The 24,079-nt window shown below is 27.4% G+C and overlaps 1 protein-coding gene across 7 annotated transcripts in view; it reads right to left on the bottom strand.

Moving 5' to 3' along the window:
- Window positions 1-24,079, bottom strand: part of LOC107453844 (mesoderm induction early response protein 1) — a 43,064-nt gene that overhangs the window by 16,046 nt on the left and 2,939 nt on the right. For 4 of the 7 annotated variants that reach the window (XM_016070815.4, XM_016070816.4, XM_071187780.2 and 1 more), the window contains exons 2-9: window positions 23,748-23,772; window positions 22,333-22,463; window positions 18,159-18,444; window positions 17,383-17,456; window positions 11,115-11,184; window positions 7,056-7,112; window positions 4,987-5,084; window positions 4,832-4,913 (exon numbers count right to left, since the gene is read on the bottom strand). In XM_016070815.4, the coding sequence (XP_015926301.1) occupies window positions 4,832-4,913; window positions 4,987-5,084; window positions 7,056-7,112; window positions 11,115-11,184; window positions 17,383-17,456; window positions 18,159-18,444; window positions 22,333-22,463; window positions 23,748-23,772 (823 nt within the window). Of the gene's footprint in view, window positions 1-4,831; window positions 4,914-4,986; window positions 5,085-7,055; window positions 7,113-11,114; window positions 11,185-15,924; window positions 15,958-17,382; window positions 17,457-18,158; window positions 18,445-22,332; window positions 22,464-23,747; window positions 23,773-24,079 lie in introns of all 7 variants that reach the window. The other 3 variants (XM_016070812.4, XM_016070814.4, XM_016070817.4) reach the window with 1 other exon arrangement.

The following is a 24,079-nucleotide window of genomic DNA, read 5'->3' as shown; positions in this document are numbered from 1 at the left end:
TTTAACAGCCAAAAAAGTATTTCATAAAAAAAATAATTAAACAGGATGTGCTTCAAAATTATAACTGAAAGTGCAAAGTAAAAAATGTAATATCAGAAAATTAAGATAAAATACTTTATAAAATAAAATTAAAAGAATAATGCATTGCAACCCATTAAAAAAATTAATATTTGCTTTAAAAATCATGTTTGTAAATTATAAAAATTTTCGTAAATCATCTTGAATCAGATGCTGTCCTAAAACAATGCTTGGACATTTGTGAATTTTTTTTTTCTGAAGGGGGAGTTTTATTTTAATACTCAAAAGGATAAAACAAATAAAAAAGAAAATATTACATACCATAAACTGTTATAAATACAATAAAACATAATTCTGATATTTGAAAATAATGAAATTTCAGAAACACTAATGAAATCTCCAACAAGATTCAAATAATTCTTTATGAAAATAGGAATACATATCAAATAATACATTTGATTGTGACTCAGTTTTCGAAAAAAGTTGAGGAAAGTTTGCAACATTATTAAATATCAGTAATGCTCCGGATTATTCAGGGCAATTTATTTTGTATTTATTGATAATCATCGATTGTGTTCTGTAGTGTATTGTGGCATACTCAATGACAGATCAATTATTCTAGAGTCTTGTGTCACTTGAATTTCTAAAAACAAGAAAATAAATATACCACAAAATATTTTTAGTTTTAAAATTAACATAACTGTTTGAGTTGAAGACAGACTAAATTATATTTTTGCAAAATTTGTCCAATATAATAAGTATAATAATTTTTGACTAAATCAACTTTGAAATAATAAAAATAATATAATTTACAAATTCCGAAATAAAAAACATCTTCAAAAATCGGACTGTGTAAAAATTCCTAAATGAAAACATAAATTATATTTCTTCAGTAAATTCCAATGCAAAAAATAAATAAATAAATTAAAAAATCGAAATTTATTTATAATTATAATATTTATTTATTTTTGATAAACTTCTTTAAGCAGAAAATGTTAAAACTACAGCCGTGATCTATTTTCTTTCTTATTTAATCTTTAAATATCAGAGACAATTCTGCCTGATCTGACTAAATGTACAATTATAGATAATTTTGCACCATCTTATTATGTATTTAATGTATCATATTGATAAATACGTAAAAAATAAATAATTTGGCTTCAAATCTAATCTCACATGCACTGTAGGATTTGATTTGGTTGTGTCAGTTAATTCATTCTGAATTCGACACACAATCAATTTAACAAAAAAATTAAGAATGATTGAGTTGATTTTATTTGCATTTGACATACTGTTGATTTTATTTGCATTTGACTACTAACTTAAAAAATCCTGAAATAATTTTAAGAATAAAACGTTAAATTTTGTTTTCAAGTTTTAGTTTTTGATTTCCTTAAATCAAAAATTTAAGTGAAAAAAGAAAGATTTATTAGTTCCACCAGACAATAGCTGGACAGTATATATATTTATATATACATATATGTATACATACATATATACATATATATATATATATATATATATATATATATATATATATATATATATATATTATATATATAACTGGTTATATATTATATATATTATATACAAACTGGTGCATTAACCTTCTAGTGGAAGGCCGCATTCATAAAGGTTTTTTTTAAAACACTTTTGAGTTTTCTTATAGTTTGAACTACTAAGTGAATACGATAAAGTTATTATCTTAAAAGTTCTTCTAGCACAGAATCTTTTTCCAATTGCTGATGTGTGCACATTATACACATATATATATACAGGGTGTCCCGTAAATGTCGCGACAAACTTCTTTGAGGATAGGGCATGTCATAAGAATTTCCTAGGAAACCATGACCAGAAATGTGATCTCACGCTGCTAGGGGTGATTTCCTATTGTTGACATGTTGTCCGTGTGCCTTTAAACTTGGACTATTTTTCAAAAATATTTTCATTTTATGTTACTATATATTTTATTTTATAACTGTCGTTGAACAGCCAACCCTATTTTTTGGGTTTACGACTTCTAAAGTTTAACTCCATAGCCTTGCAATTTTGAACCCAATCCAAAAGTCAAAAGAATACCTGGACTAAGTATTAGGAGAAATTTGCCTTCGTGGAGGACTTTTTGATGGAACTGACCCACATTTGCGTTACATGTAAAGGGAAACCAACGGTTAGCCTGATGGCAAGGAGACTCTAAACCCATGTTCCGTCTACTACTGAGGATATTTTAAGTCAGCACTGTGGTCAGCGCGAGCCGGACACAGAATTCTTATCGACCAGCTATTGTTGGAATTCGAACCTGGGTTCACCTCATCGGAATGCAAACATTCTATCCCCTGAGTCATCATGGCTCCATGTTACTATTATTTCAATTTTATTTTATAATGGTCGTTGAACAGCCGACCCAATTCTGGGTTTACGACTACTAAAGTATAACTCCGTAGCCTTGTAATTTTGATCCCAATTCAGAAGACAAAGGAGTTCCAAGATCAGTACCCCCAGAGGTTTTGATATGTTATGGGATATGGAGGGCTTAGTGACCCGACATATTGTGACGTGCGCCAGTCACCATTTACTACACGGAAGTCTTCGGCCGGCAGGGATCGAACCCACAATCTCTTTGACATGGGCCCAACCAGGCCTTAGTTATTAGTTGCAATTAGTTATTGTCAAGAGCTCAATTAAAATAGGCTCAAAAATGCTGTTTTATAGTAATTTAATGATTAGGCTAGCTTGTCCAGTTAGTCATCAAATCATTAAATTATGATAAAACAGTGCATGCGGTCTGCATAACTAAGAAGGTTGGGAACTGCTGCACTAAATTATTAACTCATACATTAGCAATATACTTACAGATATGCACAAAAAATTTCAGGTCACTATGCCAAAAGCGCATATATGCTCTTTTGACTTTTGGCATAGGTATTATAGCCATATTTGTTTTAGGTATTATAGCCATAGTACATATTATGTCCAATTATATTGTTGCAACCTTATTTTTATAATAAAATCAATGTATATATGCAAAATAAACAATCCTTAGAATAAGGAATTACATAAGGAATAAGTTGTTTTGTTTTCATATTTTATAAAATTAAAGCATTTTTTTTTAAAATACAGTCAAATCAGGATATCACATACTCAAAGGGAAAAATCAAAAAGTCTGAGACTCTCAAAATTGAATATTTTAGTTGAATTTTAAATAATTTTAAGATTTTAGTTAACATAATAATAACTGTATAACGAGTATTTACTTTTAAAATAATTACTTCAAACGATGTCAATATCTTTGCTTCTTTGTCTGATTTTATATTTTGCAAAAATTCTGTTTCATCTTTTTTTCTAATGATCTTTTAATATTTTAACTTAGTTTAATATTTACAATTCTTCCAATCACAACATACGACTACTTTGCAGCCCACAATAACTACTTCCTCATAAATGTTAATTTCTTTTGAATTCATTACATTAAATTCTTTTTAATCTTATGAGCAGATATTATTATCTAGGCACATATATCTTGCATGTCTACTTCATTACTGATTGATGATTCAAATAACTTCTTGTGGAACATATGAGGCAAATTTAATTAGGGTTCAAGAAATGATTTAAAATTTATTCAAAAACAGCCTTGAAAAACTGGAGTTCAAGAACACATTTTAAATTCTTCAGAAATTTGGAAGAAAAAAAAAGAAAAAGTGACCAAAAAATATTTAGCGAAATCAAAAGTGCATCAAGACTTGACTAAAAAAGCCATTTTATTACTAACATAGACAATGTATTGGGAAATCACTTTTTTTAGTGATATCGAAAAATTTAGGTTATCAAAGTTTGTGATATCAAGGTTTGCATGGTAAAAAAAAGGAGTAAGAGGAAAAAAATTATAAGGTCCACTTTAATAAAAGTTTTAAATAGTGCCTAAAGAATAGATAGAAAAGGTTTTTCCCACTAGCATAAATGACATTAACATTCAAAAGAGGATAGAATTTTGTTAAAAAAGCATTTCATAAATCAGTAGCAGTAAAATCTTAAAAAATCTAAAGCATTTTGACAAATCATCATTTTGATTTTTCATATTTTTCTTATCAGCGAATTTAATAAAATAGCAGCCACCCCTGTGGCAGAATTTTTCAAGCTATCTGCGACGAAAACTTGCAAGCACTAAAATGTTTCTGCAATATACTTTTAATAGTAACTAACATATATGGTACTAATTTAATTTTTAACTACTAATTAACAATGAATAATTACTAATTTAATTTAATAAATAATTAACAAAAGCTCTGCGTTTACAAAAAAAACTTAAATGCATAATAAATAATTGTAATATTGTATAAAAAAAATCGGATTTAAAAACTATTGAGAAATCAATAGCAATAACTTCCAAAAAATGGATAAAATAATTGCCTTAAAAAATAAATACTTAAATGCACGATTTGAACTTTCCATATTGATCGAAATATATCAAGAAATTTAAAAACCACGTGAAAATCAATATGAATAACTGGCAAAAATACAATCGAAATATTACATCGATGATCGATTTACAATACTATCAGCGTAAATTAAGCGCGTCAAAAAGTGATTGTCTAAATGCATGATTCAAATATTACGTGTAAACTTCTGTAGAAAAGAAAAGGAATTTTCTTTTCTTTTTAAAAGAAAAATCTTTCTGCAAGAACTCTGCAACGCTCTACGATAATATCACCGCGTTTCTGCCATGAGGGGGGGGGGGCAGCCACTATAATTACACTTACTTGTACTGTTTACAAAAATAATAATTACGAGTCCTATAAAGAAAAAAAAAGCTTACCAGGAACAGGGCAGGGCTGCATACGCCGCCTTCTTAAAGCTTCCTCTTTGTTATGCCCACATTGTAACAATAGAAATAATGCCTAATAAAAATATTTTTATTATAAGAGAATGTAAGAACAAAAATTCTTTTTAGATTTAAATTAACATGCATACCTGCTCATCATCTCGAACATGGCCTCCTGTAGGCACAGTACCTATATTACTTCCATTGGTCCCTTTGGGTTGACGGCACTGACGCAAATAATCTTCAACTACAGGTTAGAATTACAATCAAAAATATACATTTCAATTTTTATTAAAATAAACATCATATTAAAATACATATGTGTTAGTTAAAAATTTAAACACTATTCCCCATTGTTCGCTAATAGATTTGCTTAGTGATTTATACATCACCTTCATGTTTTTTTTCTACAGTTTAAATAGCTTTTCACAAAGAAAGTTTTTAAAAAAAGCAATATTTCTCAATGATTGCTAACTTAGAGAAAAAGGTTTGTAAGTTTCTTTAACAATGCCACAACGAAGTTTATTTTATGTAGAATAAAATAAAGTTTCAAGCTTCATTTGGTTTTATATTGAAAAGAAATCAAACTTTTGTTACAAAAATTTCAGATGGTAAATTATATTATTACATTTATAAACTTGTTAAGCACTTTTATGTATAGATTTTAGATATATTGATCTTCCCCTTTATTTAAGTAATAGTGCAAAAAAAATTAAATGATTTTTTCCAAGAAATTTTTTATTATGTTATAATTTAATTTACATGTTTGGCCTCCCAATTTCTATTTTTTTAATATTTTTCAGAGTTGAGCAAAACTCCATTTCAACCTTATTTTTTAAGTTTTTTTGTTATTGCTTTTTCATTTTGTTCACACTTCAAGTAATTTATATTCATTTATTTTTTAATTGTAATTTTTGTGATAAGTTTCAATATTACTGACATTTTAATTCAAATTTATCAAAAAACAAATCAGAAAATATCTTTTACATTTTATTTCTTAAAGCTTAATCTTTGCATGGTTTAATAAAACATCTTCTTCATTGTTGTAAATTATTAAAAAAAATATATCTGAATCATGCTAAATTGGAAATTGATAGAAACTTTTTGTTTGCAGTGTCATCTAATTTTTGCTGTATAGTGAATGATAATTACAATTAGTCATTCAGAAAGTAAGCTCAATAGAAAGTGTCGCGATGCTATGTTACATTCTCTTCGGCAACTCACAAATGAAAAAATGTGCATATGCAATAGCTCTCCCTTTCTGAGAGATTTCTGCTCACCATGGAACTATTTCCTCGCTTTAGTGGGTTGTAACATTATTCTGGACATACTGTTTTTCAGTATTCTATTGGAATACTTTATTAGAATATAAAGTGTACAAAGAAAAAGTTAAGACACAACGGAAAAGAAATATAACAAATCATGTGAAAATTACAAAATATTACCAATAACAATACAAATAAAACACATAAATAAAGAAATTAAAATTAGAAAAAGGAGCTTTAACGGCTACATATTAAGATTGGATAGAGATAGAATTCCTAGTGTCACCTTCAACTGTACATTAGAGGGAACACGACAAAGAGGACATGTCAAAACTAATTTGGCCTAGGATGATGGAAAAAAGTGAGAAATGAGGTTGGATGGATCAGTTGGAAAAAAGTAAGAGTAACTTCAGCTAGCAGGAAAGAGTGGAGAATAAGACTGAGGACCTTATGTGGGGGTATTACTGGGCATGAAAAGAGAATGATGACAAAAAAAAAAAATTTCAAATTATACTACAACTTTTTATTCTGTAAAACAACACTGTAATGATTTGTTATAACATTGCAAGACCAATAAAGAGAGCTGTTCCAAGCGCATTACAACCACACATAAAAATCTATAATTGCTCTGAATAGTTTGGATCTGGAGTAGGCATGCATATAGTTATGAATAATATAGGAGCCAAAATAATAACCTTATTTTATAACTTATTAAAAGTTTTCATCTATAAAAATTGTCATACAAATGGTATATTTTAATCTAAGCGGTTAAAAAAGCCCCCCCCCCTCTCTCTGTAAGCATGTATCTCTCTCTCTATATATATATATATATCCTAGCAACAATGTATCTATCTTTTCTTACATAACTCTTTCGCAATTTTTAAATAAAATTTCCGAAAAAAGAAAATAAACCTTACCATATGACCCTAAAACAACTTATATTTTCTACCTACCTTCTTCATCCGGAAGAGCTGTAGGATCCCATAGTAATCTGTCTTCATTCTCATAAGCTGAAAAATAAATTCAACTTCAGTAAAATTGACTGCAATAAAGTAAATAGACTCTTGCTCACTCAAGACAGCCAATCCTATAGTAATCAAGCTCGTATATATGAAAGTCAAGCATGGATAAATGAAAGTTCAATATTTATAGAATTTGAAAATAGACATAATTACAGTTTGTATAATGTTATAATTATTATTTATTTAAATCTCTTCATTTAGTTATTTAACCTTTTATTTATCTTTAATTTTAAGATATTTATATCCTTTTGTCCAATATATTCAAGTGATATTTTTTACAAAATTTTAATGAAAATAAAATATTTTTACCTATCCAAATTTCACTCCTCTTTTGGAAAAGAATCTTAACTTATTTTATAACTCTCCTTCACTTTTAGGGATCATACCTAAATTTGACTCTCTTCAATTGACTCAAGTATGTGTTATATCTTCGTTCACATGTTATGACATAAAAAAAAAATATATACAAGAATAAATTTAAATAAAATATGTCCAAAAAAATTTCATCATTTATGCTTTCATTTTCTTTATATCTGCAATAAACTAATGAATATATTTTGTTATTTAAAGGCATGAGTAATTTCAGTTGGACACATTCAGTTACTGATTTAAATGTTTCTGTTTATATATGGTTTCTGTCTATATATGGTCAGTCATTTAATTAATTATCACAATTCATTAACTTTTAATTTATTTTGTTCCACCTTATTTTTAAATTTTCATGCTAACAATCTGCTCATTGTCAGCCTCACATAATTTGACTACTGAACCTATTGGGTTTACATACCTTATGTGCAATCACATTTCCTAAACTATCACACTACCCTTCAATTTTTATTAATTTCCTTTAAAATCCTTCAGTCGTTAAATTCTTCTTTGTTCATAACCTTTAAAATTGAATTTATTTATTGTTCTAGCAATATCTGACAATATTAAATTTCCTAATATAATTTACTTAATTATTAGCACCTACTTAATTGTAATATCTGGTGTAATTGTAATAATTGGTGATTATGTTAATAAGAGAGGTTAGGTGTTCATGATAATTTACCTTTACATACCTTGACTCAAATACATTGCATTTCATTCTGGCACTAACTACTTCATTATTTCAATTATTTTAATTTAAAAGCCATAAAAATTTTAACTACTTAAAAGCATGATTTCGAAATGCAAACAATTTCAAATTATGAAATAACAATAATTTTAAAATATAAAATTACAGTAATTTTAAATTAGATAAATGACTAACGCCCGTATTCACCATTGACCCTAACCCTCAGTCACAGTTCAAAACAGCTTTTATGAGAGCAACTCCAGGTTAGATTCCGAAATTTAATTTCACCGTGTACGTAACTGCGAGTTACTTTAACCCAGAGTTCACTAACTTCAACCTAAAGATATTTTCGGTTAGAGTAACCACGCATGCGCAGTAAACTAGTGTTTGTTTATTTACTTCGTTTTCCTTGTCTGTATTTTGTATATTTCTGTTCTTTTTTGTTTCTAAATTTTAATTGTTTTGAATTTCGATTCTTTTTTTGTATTTTTAACCTGAAGATTTCCCTGGTTTGAGCAACCGCGGATGCAAAGAAGGAGATTTTTTATTTATTTATGTTTTCAAAAATAACACTTTTGATGGTCAGTTGCTTTTTTTATATTCAATGAGGTCAATTTTTTTACTAGATTTAACTATAATTTATTTATATCAATTAAGTGCTAATTAATAAAATGAAAATTAAATAACACTTTTAATGTTCGGTTGCTTTTTTTAAAAGTTCAATGAGATCAATTCTTTTACTACATCAGGGGTGATTGCGAGTCCAAGTCAAAATTTCGGAAAATTTCTTAAATAAAAAAAAAGGTTCAAATCAAAAAATTTAAAAATAATTTAAACAAGTTTTTTTTTCCTTTTTCTCAATATTTCTTAGTTTACCTAAAATATATTTAAAATTTTACACATACCTATATCATTTACACATACCTATGATGACCTGGAGAAGTAATTGAAATTTACAAATATGTCTTTCTTTTTTGAGTTTATGATTATAATAACTATTTACTGATAAAAAATGAATATTAATCTTGAATATAAGATTATAAAGTATCTGGCTCTCTGTTACAAACAAATAAAATAAACTCTGTTTTTAAGTTCCACCTTTGAAAATTTGATTTCCGGAAACTTTTGTGATCAATGATTTTTTGAAACGTCTGAAACTTCGATCTCCGGAAACTTCCAGATCACTGTTGGCGAAAATTCCGGAAATCCGGATTTTTGCCGGAGCACCATCAGCCTTGTTAAAACTACATGAAGTTAAAATGCCAGTCTTCAGTTGTCATTTTTAATATATAACCTGACTACTTTATGACATATGGGGCATATATACAACTGATAAATTCCCATTTACAATTATCTAAATAATTAAATTTTTAAAGGCATGACTTTTCTTAAATTTTAAAAGTTTTGGAATATTTGCTCCCATTATAAAATTTTCCTTTAAAATTTCTTTTATCTCATTCACTATATCTCCGACGGCAATTCTCTCTATCATCGGCAGATGGCAGCACAATAATAGTCATTTATAACTTCTGAATAATATGAATGTGTTGATTTATGCTTATCTGAGCTTAGTAGCTTATTTTATACAATTTAATTTAAAATTTTTAAAAAAGAAAATTCTTCTCAATGGTTTAAGTTATCGATAATATGTTATGCAAGGATGTGGTTGACAAAAAGACAAAAAAGAGGAAGTTTATAACTGTAGCACTAAACGTGCAAAAGAAAAAATGATATGAATTCAATAGCCAATCTGATAATGATTACATAATTATCTATTCAAATAAATATAAATAAATGGTACTTATGTTCTTAAATGAAATCTTGATTAAAATAATTTTTTTTAATAATTTAGATAACTTTGAGTAATCATGCATAGGCACGATTTTATGTATCACATCATTTTTAAAAAAATTTCTTTAATGGTCAAAGGACCTTTGCGGACTTTCTCATCAGTTCTTTATTTTTTTGATGGTCTTTCATTAACATGACTGATCTGTAGACTGCGTTTTGCAGACTTTTGATCATCAGTGTTGGTACGAACGCTGGCCATACTTCTACAACAGATAAAATTTTAAGTATGAAAAAAATTCTTCAGAAAATTATTGAGGGAAAAAAAATGATGATTTTTCAAGAACACGTGCGAAACGCAACTTCTCAGAGCTTCAAATGAAGTTTGGAGAGACAGATTTGCAATGGTAGGGAATTGGTCAATTGAATAGACGAGGGGGGGAAAGAAGAAAGAGCAAAACACGCAGGCATTTGGAATTAGTCATCAAAAGATAAAAGAGTACTGGAGTAGGAGACGGCATTGTTTTACCAAGGTCAACCACTTTTACCCCAGCCTACAGATTGACCTGTGAAGAAAGGTTTATTGGGGGCTTCAATACTTTCGCTCCGCGAAAAAAAATATTTCAACAAAATATCACTTACTGCATAAAAAAAAATTTTGTGTGGAAATTTATGAAAAAAGAGCGGAAAATATGGAAAAATCTGAAATCCGCAGAAGAATCACATCCCTGGTTACGAAGAAAAAAAAGATAGATTAAAAATATGGATGAGAATGATATTAGCATAATCCCCTTGATCATTGTGTAGAATAAAAGTATTAAATAATTGTGTGAAATAAAAGTATTTTTAATTGAATTTCAGTTACATATCCATAATAATAAAATCTCTAAATTCATAGTAATAAAACTCGGATCCTTTTGCTCATCAATACAAGTCAGTTAGGAAAACGAAACTTAACATCTTTTTCATTTGTCCAGTAAAAGAGGGATTCAAATTTAATTACTCAATGCAATATTTTTTTTTCTTCTTTCAATTGAAAAGTTGTTTTAAAAATAGCAACGAAAATTGAAAACAAACACGTACAGTCAAACTATACAAGTTGAAAGATATAAAATTATTGTAAAAATATATTTTGTGGCAAATACCTGGAGCATCATCATATTTTGAAAGACCTTCAGGAACAACAGCTTGATAATCTGAGCCAACTTGGATTGTCTAAAAATAAAATTGAATATAAAGCATTTGTTAATCACATTCTTTATTAGTATAATTTCTGATATTGATAAGAATGATACAACTGAGAAAAATAACAAATAAATTATGCATTATTTTGTTTCAGTGAAGCAAAGGGCAACCATGCTTGCATTTTCAGTTGATTTAATTTCTTATTGAAATTTTCATGTCTACAAAATCTTATATAGTTAACTGCAATGCATTGTGAAAACCATGCTTGCAAGGCAAGAAAGCAAATGGTTTTTATAAAGTTATTAAAATAATGAGAGTAATTCTTAGCAACAAAATTGATACTGACAAGAAATATTTAAAGTCACAAATAGTAAAATTCATTCAAAATCTAAACAAATTTTGATGTCACAAAGGTACACCTTCATGGATAGGACAAATGCAAGTGATAGTAAAAGGAAACTATATAAATAAACAAAGGTTACATCACACTATAGAGATAAACGTATAGTTAAAAAGTAACAATATTAAATTGAGAGTAAAAATAAAAAGAAATTATTTCCAAATTTAGAAAAATTTGGTACAGCAGTCAATATAGAATTGTTGTTTTTGATGAAAAGGAAACTGTCTCAGAAACACAGGTATTACATTTATGAATATTAGGTGAGATGCCATTTTAAATGTTTGTCAATTTTACCTTTCATAAATTCCATCCATAATTAATTAGGGTTTTATAAAAGCTAAATATAATAAATTTTGCTATAATAGATTTAAATCTATAATTATAGCAAACTGTCAAATTGATGTCCAAAAAATAAGTAAAATATTTACAAATAAATGAAAGTAATACTTGTTGAAATTTAACTATTTTACTTTATGATAAAGTATTGTTATTTGAAAATATTCTCTGTATTCTCACCTTTCTATTTTAATGACCTAGTCAAATTTTAAGCTGGCTTGAAATCAGAAAAGAGTGCAACAGGATCACTCTTTCATCAACAATAACAAATAAATATATCTTTCCTTTCCAAGAGCAAATTAGAAACAAAAATTGAATACAGAAATAAAAGCAGTAAAACTTGAAATAAACAAAATTGTTCAAGGCATATATTTAAAACATTTTGATTATAAAATAGCTAAAAGATATATTCATTTAAAAAAATACTTATAATAATTTTTTTGAAAATTGCAGGGTTGCCACAGAAAAAAAATGGACGAAATTGTTGCTTTTAGTAGCCTAAAGCATGAAAATAGCTGCCTAAATAAGAACAAAAATTCATCAAAAATATTACTTAAATTTTGTTAATGACTTAATTGTCATATACCATGATCCATTTAGTCAAATAGGAGGCAAATATGATAATTTTTATATAAACGTTAAGGTTCTAACACAATTTTCCCTTTAATCAATAATTTATCTAGGAAATATCTACAGTCACACCCCGCAATAGCGAACACGGTTTATAGTGAACTCCCAGATATAGTGAACAAAATGTTCGGTCCCATGCCTTGCTATACATAGATAATGTTATTTTTTGTGGATATAGAGAACCAAAAAAGTGAGGAGGTTGGATATAATGAACTTTTTTCTGTCTTCAACTGATCTTTTTTGTAATAATTTTGAAATTTCAACTTAAAAAAAATACATATACCAATTTTCAAAACCATCTATAGAGGGGAATGCAGCGATAAGCATTTTTTCTTGTTTGCTTCTTTTATCTCACTTTCCCCTCCCTAGACAAACAAAGCAGATGTTTCCAACCCAGGCAGACGATGCCCCTATAAAGGTGTCAGTCGGATCAATAAGCATTTTCTGACAGAGGGAATGGGCAATTATTCATTATTGGTCAAAGGGTTGGACACTAATATGTGCTGATAAGGCCCTTATTTCAACTCCTTTTTGCTCTCAGTTCAGTTTAAAAAATCCTGCAAACAAGTGTCTCAAATTTAACTATGGCGAGCAGTAAAGGTAAAACGTTCTCCATTGATGATAAAATGGGCATAATCAGAAAAATTGAATATGGATGCATTTAAGCTGATATTTGCAGGGAACATAAATTATCCAAATCTGCAGTTTGTAACATATGGAAAAATAGGCAATTAATAATTTCTGCTCATGAAAGAAATTTAGATGGCAGAAAGAAGTTGAGAAAAGCAGATCACAAGGATGTTGAAGAAGCATTACTAAAGTGGTTCACCAATCGAAGTATCTGGACAAATGTCGCCGAATTTGCTAAGCGATTTTATGAGACTACTTTTATGTGCTTGAATGGCAAGTTAGACAGGATTAAAAAGCGGAATAACAGAAAGTCAGGAAAAATTATCACAGATTCGGGAAGTTTTTCCTTATCTGATGTTGAGGATTGCTCATCAGCTAAAGATTACTAATTTTTTTTTGTACGCAAGACAAAGAGTAATGAAAAAAAAACATTTATTTTGCTACTACATAATATTTTTCAGTCATTTATTTGAATATTGTGTAATAAAAGGGAGGAGTTCGGGAACCATTAGTTAAATTGCCTGCGTAACGGATATAGTGAACTCCCGGTTATAGTGAACAGAAATTTCAGTCCCTTGAAGGTTCACTATAGCGGGGTTTGACTGTATATATATATATATACACACACACATATTCTGAAAAGTGATTACTCAAATTCAAAATTCATGCATCGTAATATCGTATTAAAAATTGTTTTTATTTTTAAATCAAGCGAAATTTCGAAGCAATAACTATTGAAAAGGTGACCGAAAAAATTAAATAGACTTACAAAGGAATCTGCAGATAGAATGAATTAAAAAGTGAATACTCAAATTTGCAATTCAAAATTTTCAACATTTTTTATTTTTAAGAAAAAAAAAGTCTCCCAATAGTCTCCTCATCCTCAAAATAGTTGCTTTTTTAGCCTTTTCAGGCAAAGATCACCTCATGCCAAAAATAGTTGCATTTTAGCTGTCTGTGGCAACACTGAAATTGCAAAAAGCACAAATTTGCAATGAAAAAAGTTTCTGTACCAAAAGACAGTGATGTTTTTTAAACAATCAAATTTTATTTTTTTTATTTCTATAGTTTCATTATCGTGACAACAATGAAATATAAAAGGAAAATCAACCAATAAAAAAACTAGATATTGTTTTAAATAGAACACATGCAAAAACAAAATGTCATCAATGTACAAAACCAAGTTGAACTGTGCAAAATGTTGATAGGACTAAATCACATTAGAAAATATTAAAATGACAACTGGTAAAGAAAAAACATCAACAAAAAAAAAAAAAAAAAAAAGCCTTTTTTCTGAATAACTGAAGACAAATCGAAAACTATTAAAGAGAAACACAAAATGATAAGCTTAAAAAAGCAGGTACTTCTTCATATTTCTCGAATGAACATATTAAAAAAAGATTTTAATAAGGACTTTAATTCACTATGAATATAGTTTTAGTATGACTCATTTACAGAAAATTACACTATCTGTTTTGTACTTTATACTTTTTAAAGAAAACTAAGAGTTTGGATTAGTTATTTAACAGTTATACAATATAAAAATTGAATGAATAAAATTAATTTTATTTAATCTTATAAGAAACTTCACAATATTTTAACAATAATTACAAAATGATACTTAACACCAGCTTGGGATTTCATGATTATCAAGCATCAAAATACTGGTTAAAAAGAATCAAATACCAGTTACTGAAAAACACAACCGCAAGTAACACTTTTCTGGTCTGGTTTTTCTATCATTTTTTGTTTCTTTCCACATGGTTTTTCAAATTCCGATTTGTTTTTAATACAAGGTTCTTACGATCAGCGAATTTTGAACTGAAGTATTAACCTCTTTTTAACCAAATTGTTTGGTGACAATTCCCTTTTGAAATCATTGTTTTTCCAGCACATTTTACATCGTCAATCATCTTTTCTCCAATAAATAAATTACAATTACATGAGCATTTTGTTTAAAGAATAGGGTTCCACCATATTTCATGAAAAAAATCCCCCGACTTTTCCACGTATATCAGGAAAATTGCAATGAAAATACAGATCATATTTATCTATACCATGTAATTTTTCATCAGAAAACTTTGATTTTATTTGTAATGTCAAATATTAGATTTTGTAATAAAAAAAACATCATTAAATGAGAAGGGAAACATGAAAGTTTCACTAAAATATGAAAATTTTAAAACAAATAATTCTAATAGGTGCTAGGATTATTTAAATCAAATATCACTAACTGATTACTGATACTGACAATTCCAAGACTGGTCATTTTCCAGCTATTATACAGGAATTTTCCAAGTTTTTTTTTTAGAAAAATTTTAACTTTACCCGACTATTCTCTGCTTTTTAGAAACATAATAAAATGTCCTGACAATTCCAGGTTTTCCCTGAAGAAAGATAAAATCATTGATAACAAAACAGATATATAGCAAAAAAACAAAATCTCATTTTTAAAGTTAGCTATTTGATAATTTCAAAAATTGATATAGACATACATCAAATATATCTTAAAATAAATTCAACAGCAATTATATCTTAAAATAAATTGTATTACAATATCAAATAATAATACATTACTCCAACATTTAAATTTAATCCAAAAAAATACATAACAGGACAAAACTAGACACTTAAAAAAAAAAATCATTCAAAACTTTAAAAGATATGCATGCAAATATACATTCTCTCATACAAAATACAAACAAGCAAATGTCACAGAACAAAAAAAAAAAAGAAAAGCGAGAAGAATACAAAGATAATATTTATGTACATACACAAGAGCGAAACACACCGCTCGTCCGCGAATGCTACAAGGAATAAAACCAAAAAATTACAATAGCGAAAAATCCTGCAAAAAAATTTTATTAATTATAAAGACTTGACAATTAATGGAAATTTTAAAGGCAAAACTGAAACGTCTTTGGAAAGTGCCTTGTACATAACTTAGAATTATTACAAAAAAATAGACTATATCAAAAAGTTTAGGGTAGTGTAGTGATTCCATATTTTTTTTTAAGTGAATTATATAAGGAGATAAATTTAACTATTCATTTTTATTAAACCTTCACTAAAAATATGCTACCGCTGTGCAGTCATGCTAAATTAAGCTATAATGAAACTGGTAAGTGGGGAGAAAATTCAACAATAAATAGAAGCAAAGAGAAATGGAAAAGATTGATTGCCCATGGTTTATATCCTTATTTCAAAAAGATTTTTTTTTAGTTTAAATGCTGTTAACAGACGAGACAAAAAAAAAAAAGAAATTAAAACTAAAGGATTGCAGCCATGATCGTTCATAACTGTTCACCTCTAAATCTTAGAGAGGAGTATAATTAGGTTTTAAATTAACTCTAATTTAATTTCACTGTTTCATTTATAAAACTACACTAACTTGTAACAACCATTATAGATTAATTAAAATTTTTAAATATATTAACTGATGTTTTTTTTTATAGTTGTGAAAAGTTCATTTCATAAAATTAATTTAGCCATCTCTTTTTATATAATCTTCTTATATCATTAAAACAATAGTCAATTATTTTACGTCTAAAACTGCAGAAATAATTTAAAAGCTAGGTGTGGTATGCAACTCTAAATGTAGAATGTAGCACACCCACAACCAATTTAAGGTGTATATTGTGTAATAATAATATTAATAGCCTCATGAGTTAAATATCAGTTATGTAATTTATGCTTACAAAAAGATCATTAAAAACAAGAGGCTATCTTTTATTTTAAAACCACATAATTACTGAAAATCACTAAAATATATTTGCAAAAACATTCTTTTTTTTCAAAGTAGAAAGTTTCAAATAAATTAGAAAGTATAACAATTATAGATAACCTTTTGAGAATGCAATCTTTAAATTCATTGGGTGATAATTAAAATAATACAGCCTAATTTCCAAACAATATTCCAATATAACCAATACAGCTTTATAATACAGCATTCTCTGCGGTGTCAACCACAGATTTGTTTGTGCCACTATATTGGTTAAAATTAAGTTCTTAAGCTTATTAATTTAAAATATTGTTACTTTATTACTATCTAGATTAATTTTTTATTCTTATCATAAAATAATTTTGTGGAAAAGAAATTTAAAATTACAAAAAAAAATTGTCTAACACAATATATTTTGAACGTAACTCAAGTATATTGTACGTAAAAAAGCATATAACTAATTTCAGTTACACTAAATTACATAGACGTATTTTATTCATAAATGAATTACCTTCCTCCAATCATCATCTGGAGAGTAGTCGTAATCTGTCCCAGTATCAGAAGACTCACTCGCTTGATGAACAGCTGTAAATATTTAATCAAATAAGTTCATTACAATAAATTTAAAATCAGCAATTATAATTTCTGATACACTGTATATCCTATAAAGCAGCAGGATAGTATAAAGAAATTAATGTAAACCAATTTCAATACTTTAAATATTTTCTTATAACATCCCACACAAAAAGTTTATATAAGACATAACATGCAATAAGTATTTGTTTCTTATATAGCAAATTTTAATGTAAAAAAAGAAGAAAAACTCTACAAGGTTGCCATTTTTTGAAAGAAAAAAACATAGCAAAGTACATACGTAAAAACATATCAAGATGCCAACTATCAATGGCAATGATGTTTCTTGGGGAGAAGCTTTAAATAGGTACAAATCAAAAATCCATAAAACATGATTCTAAAATTTTCTTCATTATTTTTGAATGTTTTATATAAGATATAAACTAATCAGTAAAAAATAAAAATTATTTTGGTGGAGAGAGAAAGATATGATTTGTCATAAAATAATCAGGATACATATATCTTTCAGTAATTTTAACCTGTTAATACTGTTAAGTGTAATTCTAGATAGATTGTAACAGTATAATTGGAAATACTTCACTGTAATTGATACTTTTATTATCAATCAAACACATGTTATTCTCCTAAAAAGATAATAACGTCATAAATATAGGTGATTAAAATAATACATAGTGAACAGATTAGAAAGCTTACATCTTAAAAGAGGTCTAGAACAGCTTATTGTTGCATTTTCTTGAAACACTAAGTTCATAAAGTCCTCTATCTTTTCATCAGATGGATTACTTTCAGATTCTGGTGAAGGAAGACTATGAGTAGTAAGACTGTGTGGAGAGTCATGATTTTCTAATGTATGTTCTGGCGAATCGATTGGTGAAGAATCACTTTCATGTTCAGTTGCGTCTTGTCCACCTTCCTCGAAGTCTAAACCTGATTCATATCCATACATGGCAAGCACTTCATTTAAAGGCATTTCACCTTCCTAAAAATTTATAAGTAAAACATTTAAAAAATTATTGTGTCATGCCATCTAAAATGCCTAATTAAAAAAAATAAGATTCCAAGTAAAGAAACAATGATAAATTTCAATATAATTATCATACCCCATAAATTAATCATAAACTTTAATAAAGATAGAGAATGAAAAAAAAAAAGTAAAGCCTGAAAAGAAACAAAATTTCAAGTCATAATACTTTCTTTTGAAGTCAATTTATTTAAATGCAAAATTGAAGCTATAAATATCATTTATGAAAAGAAAGTCACCCTAAGAAAAACTTAAGATTTAATTTTTGAAATTTCTGAAAAGTAAATATAACTTTCAGAATACTTAAGAAAACACATTTTGCTATTGCTATAATACTATGTTAAAATTAAGCAGTATGCTTGTTACTGATTACGAATAGCAGTAATTTAAATGTTGAAAAAATGAAATATATACACATATGGCTGAAGATTTATTACCCAATAATATAGTTAAGAGTCACAGTATATAGTCACAATATAAAATGCAATATATAAACTTAAATACAGGGTTGGCAAGTTTCTGATGCTTAACAGTTATTACCAAATTTTTACAGACAAGTCAAAAATCTTTCTTCAAAATCCAGAACTTAGGTGATATTGAATTTTCATTTTATTTTAACTTATAAAAAGTTATCGTAAATCTTAAAGCATATATATATATATATATATATATATATATATATATATATATATATATATATATATATATATATATATATATATATTAAAGTAAAAGACAAAATACTAGACAAAAATTTATTTAAGAAAGTTGATAAAAATATGACAATGTATAAGGTTCTAATATATTTTTGCATCAAAATTTCATAAATCTTAAGTAACATAAATATGATATTTATAAAAATTGCCTACCTTTATAGGTCTTATTTCATTATATAAATTCCATTATTAATTTTAAAAATCAATACATTTTATAAATTGAAATTCACTGTCTAATGTACCATAACATTAGGAAAAATGTAATTTTTTTTTTAAAGCTTTTACCAGAGTCAAAAACTTCTTTTTGATATTGAAGAACCTACCCTACTCAAATATAACAATATATTAAAATAACCAAAAAATTTACCACAAATATCTTTAAAAACTGAATTTAATCAAATGAAAAATCGAATATTTAATAATTCTAGTTGATTTAAATATTTCATTAGATTACCCAGGTTTTCTTTTCTTTCTTTTAGAAAAGTATAGTAGTAAAGAAAAGCATAATAGACAATGCATAATAGAGTTGTTCCACTTCACAGTGATTGTGTTTGTACTAAATAAAAAATTCAAATTGAAATCAGTTATTAATTGATGAAAAAAAAGTTTCTTATGTAAATAGATCTAACAGTGCTTTCATCGCAGAAAAAAAATGGGTGAGAACTTCTCACCCTTTCTCAAAAACAGGGTGAGATTTCAAAAAGTTAAGTGAGATTTCTAAAAAGTAAAAAAAAAAAAAAAAAAAAACACAAAGAGACTTGAAAAAAAAATCATTTCTTTAATTATAATACGTTTTTAACATCTTCTAATTTTTAAAGCATTTAATATTTTTGTTGCATCATCATATGGAAAATGTTCTACATCTACTTTTTCAACAGCTGTTCTCATTAGGTTGATCAAATGCGTGTTTGTTTCGTTCTGATCGTTTCTACCCACATTTGTTTCATTTTCATTTGTCCGTTTCGGAGTAGAAGATCTTGCCTTTTCAAGGTATTTGTCCATCTTACATTAATGCGCAAAAAATTTGAATTTCTTACATGGAGAAACCTTACCTACGGTAAACATGTGGTTGCAGAGAAATGCGTTCTGAAAGAGGTTCCGTGGTTCGGAGGGATGATATTCTGTTGTTCTTAAAGGTTCTGAACAATACTGGTAAATAGGGAAGCTAGATAATGGGGCAGATGTTGAAAATAATGAAAGATCCAGGAAGAAAAGTGAAACGCATTTTATTCTAAATGGCACAATGAGAAATTTTTTTCAAAATGCGAGAAATTCGCGAATTTTGAAATTGGTTTATAGAATGCACGAATTTCTCGCGGTAATAATTTTTTAATGCGAGAAAAGAAAAAAATATGCGAGATTCTCGCGCTGTAGTGAAAACACTGTCTAATTAACCAAACAGCTAAGGTAGCAATCATACCAAAAAAAAACTTATGTTGAAAAATAACAATAAATAAAATGTCACTTTTTAGAAGAAAAAAAAATTTTCTTCACATTTTTGAATAATGTTACGAAAAGTAATAATAAAAATTTTAAATCGAAATTTTTTATTAAAAAATAAGTTTCTGATGTAAATAGATTTAGTTTATCTTTTTTATAATGCCCTATTGTATCATGAATAAATTTTTGATTAAGTTAAATGGATTAAAACAATAAAATAAAGAGTCAATAAAATAGAAATGTGGATGAACACTAAATTTGCAAAATAAAATCTAATTATGGAAAGAGAAAAAAAATTTTTGAAGACCAAATATAAAAAAGGAAAAACGCAAATTTGGTTTTAGAACTGAAAGCCCAATTTAAATAAAGAAATCCGTTTAAGGAAAGTATGTAAATAGAAACACATACCTAAAAAATATCAACAAACTTTAATGTAACCATTTGAGGGTTGAGAAACCGAAAAATAAAATTTAAAAAAAAATCATTTGCAAAAAAGAAAGAATGAAAAACAAGTTATTAATAAGTGATATTTTAGAAGTAGAAGTTGAAATTAAAAAAAATGAAAGTCTGGTTATTTTTCATGGCAGTTTGCCACACTAAGATACAGCAAGAACCTTCCAGAGAAAAAAAGCTAACATCACGAAAAAATTACCCACTTTGGAAAAATAATTCTTAACCAAACAAAAAGTGCTAACGTAAAATTTCTACTTTTCTTTTTTCAAGAAAAATTATTTTATTATAAATATTGATTATATATGAAGATTTTAAAGCTAACAAAGGAAAAGAAATTTTTCTACAGTGAAGAACAGCAACACAATTTCAAGCTTTTTTTTAAAAAAATAAAAATAAAGAAAAAACTTAAAATTGTCCAAATTAAAATTGCCTTATTCTCATCAAGTATACCTGCTGCCGCCAGGATTTTTTTTAGAAAATAGCATACTCCTTAACCATCAATCATCTACTGAAAGTTTACCATCTCCAAAGATGAAGGTCAAGTTTAGAACTCTCATCCCCCCCCCCCCATAACAACAACCCATTTCTTGTAAATTATTTAACAAAAAGAAATCTATTACTTGCCCATTTCCATTTTTCAACACAGACAGAAAGATAAGAAGTGTTCTATTGCTCACAAGTTCTATAATTTGATTAGAAGGAAAAGACAAATTCCAAAACTATACAATCTCAGCAATAGAAATATAATTTTTAAGCTCCAGGATAGCAGACTGCCTGATCTAGAATTCTGGAAAAAAATCTGGCATGCTAAACTTTTTTTAAAGCACATTAATTCCTGCAATAGTAATGTAAGGATTTGTCTTTTTATGATCATTACTAAAAGAAAAGGCTTTTCAGAAAAAGAGAGAGAAAAAAAACTTCTATGGAAAACCTGGTTTATATACATGTTAGCCTGATCAAAAATCTCCATCGGTAAAACGTTCAGATAAGTAAATTATTGATAGCGACTGAATATATGGATTTACAGAAAATTGAAACTATTTACTTACAAACAAAATTATTCTAAAATATTAGAAAGCCTCTGATTTAAAACTTTTATGATAATTTTAAAGAAAATAGATTCATAATTTTAAAAAAAGATTCTGCAAGCAAATTAAACAACCTTCAGAACCATGTTTGGTGTAACATGTCTCCATTCATATGAAAACTTTAAAAATAAAATTGAAAATATGCTCACACGTTGCAAATCATCAAGTTCATTAGTAACACTTTCTGCACTTTCCATAGCTTCTTCTTCATCTAAAGTATGCTCATCATCAAAATCATTAACTAACATTTCTGCAGTGGGATCAAAGTCTTGATCGCTGTCTGAAATTTAAAAAAAAAAACATTTCGTTTTTTCATGTAGCCAAGTTTCAAATTTTTTTTCCTCCACTTCATTATTTCAACAAATTTACATTTCTCTAACAAAGGAAGAACCAAAAATGTACATGGAATTTGTCGATTTTATAAAAAAAAATATAGATCAATTTGATGTAAAAAAAAAAACTTCTTTTTAGTGACTTGTTTATAAGAAAAAAATTGATTTCTCCACAACATTGCTACAGTACTCCACCTCATTTTTAAAGAATTCATAAAAAATTTTAGAGAAAAAGTTACTAATATGCTTTAATAATGAATTTTCCACAAATAAAATAAGCTAAAAACTAAACTCAGTGACACAACAGCCCATGGAGGACCAAGTTGTACTATGTTTATCCCAATTTTCTTGCTCCTATGCTCTATGGTGCACTAACAGATGTTCCAGTTGGGTGGTCAGCCAAACATGGAGCCCCCAGTGTTTAGTCCCCAAGCATGCTCCATACTCATTTCACTGATGGGATGAAAGACTGAGTCAACCTTTGCCAGGTCCAAGGATAGAACCTTAGACCTGTGGCACAAGAGCATAAAATTTAACTACTCAGCCACCAGTCATTTGCTCTTTTCAAAAATATCTTCATGCATGAAAAGCTATAACAAACTGAAAATTCTGTTATCATAAAATATTTCCAGAACATAGTACAAAATTAGTATAATTATGATTTTGGTTTTTTTTTCATGTGTACGTAATTTTTTTATAACATCCCAATTTTCAAATGCTTGCACAGAGCAACATTTTTGAATGTGTATAAAAATTTGCACCTAATTATACTGCACCTAACTCAAATATTACATACTCAAGGTGTATCAAACATTGTTATAAACTAAGTGAAAAAAAAAAGAGGAAATAAAACATAAAGTGGAATGTTCAGTAGGTGCCTTGGGATCCAGTGCTAATAGCTTAAAATAAAACCTTTGTGATGTAAAAAGTAATCAAGTTAGCTGACTGAATCAAAAATTTCAAAATTATAATAATTGAATCATAATACTAATATTTTGTAAACTACTTTTAAAAGCTGGGGATGTTAAGTTACCTCAACAGTAAAGTTATCTCAAGAGCTGTTAATAAATGCATTACCCCAGTTAGGCCATGCCTAAAAAATTCTCTAGATGTTTTGATCTGCCTCTTTTACTTTTCCAATTAGGTATCAAATTAAGGAAATTCTTGTGACATGAATAACTAGATTCATATCATAAAATCTTTTAAAAAAATTAGCATAAAAATATACATACCTGCACTTGATTCACTTGCACTAGGCTGAAACAAAAAGAATAACATGAAAAACTATTTAAGAAAACAAGTTAATCAAATAAATACTTATTTTATCTTCCTTTATTTTTTCTTCATTTTAAAAATTTAACAGATTTTTTTTTATACATAAATATTGATTGATTTTTAATATATTAATGAAGATGTGATATAGAAAATGAAACTAGCCGTCCTTGTTTTAAGAAAATCAAGATAACTTAAATTCAAAATCATAACAATAATGCAATAGTAATTCATATGGTTTTTAAAAAAATTTATAAATACAACTAAAATAAATACAAAAATAGTTAATTTT

Source organism: Parasteatoda tepidariorum, chromosome 11, assembly GCF_982258835.1.
Source record: "Parasteatoda tepidariorum strain Cologne lab strain chromosome 11, Ptep-v5.0, whole genome shotgun sequence".
Classification (NCBI taxonomy): domain Eukaryota; kingdom Metazoa; phylum Arthropoda; class Arachnida; order Araneae; family Theridiidae; genus Parasteatoda; species Parasteatoda tepidariorum.
Note: the sequence above shows the minus strand (reverse complement) of the source record. Positions and strands in the feature narration are given on the sequence as shown.